Source organism: Gavialis gangeticus, unplaced genomic scaffold, assembly GCF_001723915.1.
Source record: "Gavialis gangeticus isolate Ggan-Ray unplaced genomic scaffold, GavGan_comp1, whole genome shotgun sequence".
Classification (NCBI taxonomy): domain Eukaryota; kingdom Metazoa; phylum Chordata; order Crocodylia; family Gavialidae; genus Gavialis; species Gavialis gangeticus.
Genome location: NW_017728973.1, coordinates 1354250 through 1361646, shown reverse-complemented (window position 1 = coordinate 1361646; position 7397 = coordinate 1354250). Strand labels below are relative to the sequence as shown.

The 7397-nt window shown below is 53.0% G+C and overlaps 1 protein-coding gene across 3 annotated transcripts in view; it reads right to left on the bottom strand.

The window, feature by feature from the left end:
* STAT3 (signal transducer and activator of transcription 3) overlaps window positions 1-7397 on the bottom strand; it is a 52664-nt gene that overhangs the window by 28142 nt on the left and 17125 nt on the right. For all 3 annotated transcript variants that reach the window (XM_019505933.1, XM_019505921.1, XM_019505925.1), the window contains exons 2-3: window positions 2004-2151; window positions 711-855 (exon numbers count right to left, since the gene is read on the bottom strand). In XM_019505933.1, coding sequence (XP_019361478.1) covers window positions 711-855; window positions 2004-2131 — 273 coding nt within the window. In that variant the 5' untranslated portion in view covers window positions 2132-2151. The remainder of the gene's footprint in view (window positions 1-710; window positions 856-2003; window positions 2152-7397) is intronic.

Genomic DNA, 7397 nt, shown 5'->3' with positions numbered 1-7397 from the left:
GGGGGGGGGGGGGGGGGTGGAGAAGAGGAGAATTTATGTCCTGCAATAAAAACTAAAACAAGCACACTCCTGACCCTGCCAGTGAGGAAACGCGAGGGCATTGGCCAGTTTTAACAGGAGGCTCTGGGCCTGGTTCTGATCTGCACAAACAGACCCCTCTGCAACAAAAGGAGTCTCCATACCAGGCCAGACCTGTGCCCCAGGACTTGGTACCAGAGGAATGGTTCTGTTCAGGGTGTGATAGATAATACAGGCAGTTTTGCTGGTATGTGCCCAAGTATAGGCTGAGTTATACCAGCATATATACTGGTACTGATTAGTATGGGGATAAACTATGCAGGCATACATGCCCAAGGGGCCACACTAGGGGCATAACTGGATACAGATATACATACAGGACAGCACACACAGACATAACCTGGGTCACTTGGGTGCTCATAGAAGGCTTAAGGGAAACCCAGCCCTCATGCCTGAATTCAGTGAATGCAGCACCCAGTGCACTGACACTGGGGAGCCAATAAAACTGTTCCCTGTTGGTTGGCAAGTCCAAGAACTCTGCCATGGCTCAGCAGAGGGGTAAGCACAGCATGGAGACAAAGTGCCACAGCACAACCCCATGTTGCCAATGTCTATGCCATGCTGGCTTGAGAGGTGCCTGGTGGAGACCCCTCTCACCTGCAGCTCTGTCCCATGCCCCAAGCCATGCTCACCTGCAGAAACTGCTTGATCCTGCGCAGGTTATGCTGGTAGAGGACATTGGACTCCTGCAGGAAGCGGCTGTACTGCTGATCGATCTCACCCAGCAAGTTGTGGAACACCAGCGTGGCGTGAGACTCCTTGCTGGCAGCATAGGCCCTGAGGCAGGGAGATGTGGGAAGGGGGGCGGAGGGGGAAGGCGGCAGATAAAAATGGGGACTCAAACATGCTTGCGGCCCCAGCCCCAGCATGAGGAAGGCACCTTGGAGTGGCAGGCAGGACCACAGTTGGAATGGCCTGGACCCCACTCATGCTCACCTCACCCCAGACTTCAGCAGAGTTACTTCTTCCTCACCCTAAACTAGGATGAGACTCAGTCTCTTAAAAGGACTGGTGCTAGTTTATCCATTTATACCCCTAGTTTAACCATAAGCAATCCCTACTGGAACTTGAACCCAGGACCCCGACATTCAGGAAGCTTCTGGAAGGAGGCTGCCATTTGTGCACGAGAACCCTGTGTGCATGCTTGAGTAGAGAGGCTGCAGACAGTGGCTTACTCGCTTGAGTGCACAGACACCGGCTCATTTATGCAGGCAGCTGAGCGTGAAAATCGTTTTGAGGCATGGCTAGACCACTCAGTTCTAGGCCCTGAGCCAGCCCTGGGCAAGTGCAGCCCACGTCCCACAGCAGCATAGTTCACTGGGGACACTCCAGGAGAGCCAATGCCCGAACCCAGACCTGCCTGCAGCAGAAGCTGTTTTAAATCCCTGCTGCAAGGGGTCATGTGTTTCAGGGCTTTGCTTTTCCTCATCCTGATGTCCAGCACCACACTTACATGGTGCCCTTCCTGCACAAGTCAGTCACTGGTGTTCACCCACAAGGCAGCAAACATTGCGAGCAACGGGGTCAAGGGCAGAGAGCAGTGGATGCCATGTTGGCAAAGTCCCTCAGGCACCACTTGTACGAAGGGCAGATCATCCAGGGAAAGACTCACCCTGTGCAGGGGTGGAGGGAAGTGCTGAACAGCCCTGTGGGCAGCACTTACACCCAGTGGGGGCAAATCTTTCAGGGCATGACTAGCACCTGCTGCTGCATCAGACCTGTGGAACAGGGGCAGGGGACTGTCCCCCAGGGAATCAAGCAGCAGCTCTGAGTTCACCTACCCCTCTTGCCTGTTCTCTCCTCTTGCAGCAAGGCCATTCCCAGCTTCTTCAGAAGGAACAGTCATTCCAGTGCGTGTGCATCGGGGGGGGGGGGGGGGGGGGAATATCCCAGCAGACACACTGCACCCACACACATGGCCTTACCAGTCCTGGCTCTCAATCCAGGGGGCCAAGAACTGCCGCAGCTCCATGGGGAAGCTGTCACTGTAGAGCTGGTGGAGCTGCTCCAAGTACCGGGTGTCGAGCTGCTGCAGCTGGTTCCACTGCGCCATCCTGTCCGTCTGGGGGAAACCTGACAATGCACACATGGGAACCTGTCAGAGCTCTGCATGCCCTGAGCCAGGACACGCCAAGCAGAGGTGCTCACTGAGCAGGGTCTATTTACAACATCTGGAAAAGCCCCCTGCCCCATCACTGGCTAACTGCAGTATGGTCACATCGATTTCTAAAGAAGTCTGATACAGCACAGCAGGCATCATCACCAGTACAAGGAAAAGCCTCAAGCTAGCTGGAAAAGGGGAGCCCTTTTATGGGAAGCTCCCAAGCCCAGGGAAGGGGTTTTTGGTGGGCTGGCATTTTTGGTGCTTGACTTTTTAAAGTATATTATAAATAAAACGTGGTTAATTCATAACCCCCACCCCTAACTCTCCCTGTCACTGCCCATCTTTGAATTGTACAGAAGAATAAGAGATGTAGGCTCTTCCCATTTTTTAAAAAGAGTTCCTGCTGTGGTTATTCTTTATGCCCCCCCTGCCATGTACCACACACACAGCCCCAAACAAACTGGACTTGGAAATTTTGCAGAACAGTCTTCACCCAGAGCTACAGTTCAGATGGAGGGCTACCACCCCTGTAAGCAAGCAGAGGGAGGGCAGCTCAGTGGGCCACATTAGGAGGGCGAGGGCAGCCATCAGAGTAATAAACAGGGAAAGAGGAAGCAGGAAAAGCAGCTAGATGTCTGCAGTTGTTCTTGGGAAGAGGCAGCAAGCCAGGACCTGGTGGGTATCAGCAGGAGTTCCCAGAGAGCTGGGAGGGCGGTAGAGGGGACTGCCCATAAATCTTCCCAAGCCAGGGCTGGGGAAGGCTGAAGTGAGGGAAAGCAGCAGACTGTCTCCATAACTTCCCCCCACGGGGCAGCTGCAGCTAGAAGGCCAGTGGTCACAAGGTTCATCTCCTGGCTTCTCCCAGGCCACAGAACCAGCACCAAGGGACCACAGGGAACTCCCAGCTGCAGGGAGGGACTCCAGCAGAGAGGTCAGGGATCAGGGTTCACCCAAGGCACTGGAAAGGAGCAGCAGAGGACGCTGGAGCACGTGACTCAGTCTGGGAGCTTGAAGAACCATGTGCATACAGGGACATGGGCGGCAAAGCACCCTGCCTTCCACAACACAGCCAACAGGCTGTGGGTAGATAGCAGGGCACTACCCCAGACCCACAGCAACAGCTCACTGACTCCCCAGGCCTCTCATGCAGAGCTCCAGCAGCACCATGTAGGACGAGCCTGAGAGCAAGGCAGCTGGCTCAAACCCGTTCCCCAGACATCTCAGGCCAAAGGCACTGGCTTGGTTCAGACACACTGAAGGAATCGACCCCAAACCTGGCTGGGAGGCCCTGCACCCCCTGTCCTAGCACACATTCCAAGCAGCAAGACACCCAGCCTAGTGGTAGCAAGTCTCCAGTTATTCAGAGAAATAGGCCACAAGGGGTGGTTGTCCTATGTACCCCTGATGCCCACATGCAGCCTCCAGCACAGGCCTGGCAGAAAGCTCTATATAGGGGTCACCTCCATGGCACAAGCCACAGCCTGGTGGACACACACATATGCTCACTCTCTCTCTTGCTCTCCGGGCACCCAAAATTTGGTCACAAAGTGAGGGCAGGCAAAGCTATGTGCACATTGAAACCCTGCACCAAAGCAGCCCCAGCCTTTCTGCTACAGGCACAGGGAAAGTCACCTTCTCCCATCTCCCCTCCTTCTGGCAGCAGCAGCTCAGTAGATAGGCAATGCTCAGCAGCAGCCTGTACAACATAACTGCTCCAACACACACCCACTGATAGCAGGAAAGCAATGATGCCTAGTAAAGGGAGCCTTATAATGAGGTTTCTGGAGGCCAGGGATCAGTTCCCAGCTCTGATCCTGGCCTGCTGGGTATCCTTGGATAAGTCACTTCTCCTCCCTGTGCTTCAGTTGCTCTGCCTGTAAAATGGGAACGACAATGTTGCCCTCCTGATCTGTACACAAGAAGCTATAAGTAACACCTGGGGATCACTTATTTTAAATAGCCAGGACTTGATTTTCCAGGGAAGCCCCTAACACTTGCACTGGATCCCCTTGGAGGCCATCTCTATGGCTTGGGACCAGGACAGAGCCACTCGCGATTCTGACTCATGAGTGCTTGAAGGTCGGCAGAAGAAGGATGAATAAGATTCACTTCAGACAACTGAAGGAAGCCACAAAAGCAACCCATCCTCCGTGCTCAAAAAACAAATCACTCACTTGCACTCGAGTCAAGAAAATTTCAGAGAAATAGTTTCATCTTGAAACTAGCTAATCAGGTCCTGGATACCTCTCCAGGATGCAACTCTTACTGGATTCAAGCAAGTCACCAGCAGCAGCTTGGATCTGGACAGGCAGCTTCCCTTTGGCTGCATGCCTCACTCGCTCTTGCCCTTAAAATTCAAGTGGGAACTGACCATTTTGCTTTTTCCACTAGTTTGAAGAAGGCACTGAAGATATATTCTGTTAACTGGTTAGGCCTGACTTGGTTAATGCCTGTTTATTAAAGGCACAAACTCATCACAGGAAATGGTACAGCCACAACGGTGACAACCTTTTTTCAGCCCTGATGAGAGAGCCTCCTCTTCTGCTCTGAGAAGGCAGATTCTCCTATGTTCCCTGAAGCAAAGGGATTGCAGAGGTGAATATTGTTTCCTTTCTCCTTAGCTTACGGCTCTGCTCTCTTGCCTCATATTTGGCACCATCTGCCCGTGACAGACTCAAAAATCCCCTTCAGGAAGCAGGCAGGAAGGCCGAGGAGGGACGTGAGGGTTCATGCTTCCAGGTATACAATCCAGAGAAATGAAGCTGAAAGGCCAAAATGTCCAGATTCAGAAGGGTCTAAAAGAAGCCCAAGCACCCTCGTTACAAAATGAGTGTAGACTCTGAGAGGTGCTTAGCACCTGCAGCTTCCACTGCTCTTCTTTGGGATGGGGGGGGGGCACAGCTTGGAAATAAGTCACTCAAGTCTTTTATTTTAGTTCCTAGGCTCCAAATTCAGCCAGGCCCTTCAGCCACAGCACCCCTGTCCAGATGCTGGGCCCAGGCCCACATGCTTTGCCGGACAAGGAAAGAACTCTCTGTGCTTGCAGACACGGGGCATATACCCCCAGCAAAGCCAGTGCAAAGGCTCAATGGGGCAGGGTGCAATTAAGTGTCTGGCTGGTTCTGGCTCAAAGAAAGCCAGGGCCTGTGCTGATTTCTATCCTTCCCCCTGAAATGCCTTGTGCTAAAGCAGCACCCACAGGTAACAGGTTTCCCTCAAGTAAACCATAGCTTACGCTGGGAGTTCACAGTGAAACACTGCTATCGTCACAGGTTTGAGAACACTGAACCACAGATGAAAACCACATCTTAAGGGGGGACAGAGAGAGGCAGAGAACCTGGGGGAAAGGGTAATTTTTTTTGTCCTCATAAAAGGCAAGTTCTCACAATTGCTCCAGTTTCCCTCTGCCAGATACATGTCCACCTGTATGCCCCACACTCTTCTGCGGCTGCCCAAGCTTTGACGTGACATGACGTGACCTCACGCTGAGCTGCCTTTGTCAAACCCATCACTACAACCCCTGGATCAGCTGCAAAGAGCAGCGAGCAAGCACACGGGGTAACTGACAGCACCCATGACACCATGGCCTTTCACAGCACGGTCAACTCGAAATCCAGACAAACTTGAGTGTTAGAAAAAGTTTCACATGCAGCACCAACACCCACCCCCCAGCCAGGGAGAGCTTTCGCAAACAATCATAAGTTTTGTTCTTAGATGTGGAGATAAGAGCCAGACTCCTCCAATTAAACTATTTAGCAGCAAAGCGTTCATCTGCTCTGAAGTGGCCACAGTAGGAACGCCTCCAAACCAAGACTGATGACAGATTTTGCCAGTCTTCCTAGAAAGGCAACACAAAACAAATGCATCTATTCACAAAGGGGGCACAGGGCAGCTTCAAGGTCATGTGGCACTTGAGGTTACTGGGTTCTGGGGCGTGTGTGGCCTGACATGGGGCGAATTTCATCCCAGCAGGACACATGGATTCCTTCAGGGGCAGTTCTGGGGTGAGGAGTGGGGACAGAGAGAGAGAGACTGACAAAGGAGTACCTTTGTATATGGCACCAACACTGAACCTAGGTGGACACCAGCATTTAAATAACTGGGGGAGGTGCTTTGGCACATGCCTAACGAACACCCATGAGTCACTCAGCCAGTCACCTGTTGTAAACACAAGGAGTCTTCCCGCAGGCTTGCAGAGTCAAACTGTGCCAGCTCTGTGCTGAGCTCCACTGCCTTCCGAGACGGGATCACACACACACACACACAGTGCACATGTACACGCACCCTTACTTTCTGGGCACCAGAGGTACCAGCCATGAAATAGTGATGCCGTCTCCACCGGCAAGGCTTCCCAGAGCTTAGCAACACAGGGGTTAACCAGCCAGCCAGAAGAAGCCCCAGCTCAAGCCGCACTCCCCATTTCTGGTCTGTTCTGCTCTCACGCTCTGCCCATCACCAGGCTTTTTGGCACACAAACACCTGCACAATGCAGGCAACACCCAAGAGTCACCATGCCTAGCCACGCCTGCTGGGTGCTGCTCTCCCTTCCCATACTACACAAAGCATTTAACGTAGTCTCCCACCCTCCGTGAAGGCAGGCTGTCCACCCTCTGGATGCTGCCAGGTACACAACTGCCCTGGAGCCAAGGGCTGCCACCTCCTACCCACAGCCTGCCTCCACGCTGGCGTCTGGTTTCCCTCCAGAAGGGCAGGGAATGAGCTGCACAATTTACAGTAAGTTGAGGAGGTGGGGACTGCCAGGAAACAACAGAAACAAGGAAGAAATAACTCTCTGGTTCGCAACTTGTGTCAATGGGAATCAAACTAAAACAGCAGCTTCAGTTCAGCCTGGCTCACGCTCACTGCTTGGGGAGCTGGGCAGAGGAAAGGGGCCATTTTTACGCCAGCGGGCAATTATTTTGGGCAAAGGGCCACTTATTGCATTTTAGCAAGCCATCGAGGGCCGCATGACAGGCAGCCCAGGGCAGATAAATATTAATTTTCTAAATTTGTTAGGGGCCCCACGGGTCAGATAGAATGGCCTGGCAGGCTGCATCCGGCCCCCGGGCCGCATTTTGCCCGCCCCTGGGCACGAAGATCCCTCGCCCACAAGCACTTAAGTTGGTTTGTTCACAGGTACTACTTCAGAAGAGTCAGGTCAGATGTGAAAGAGCTAGGAGCAAGTTAGGTCCTTCTTCCACACGTGAAGCTGGGG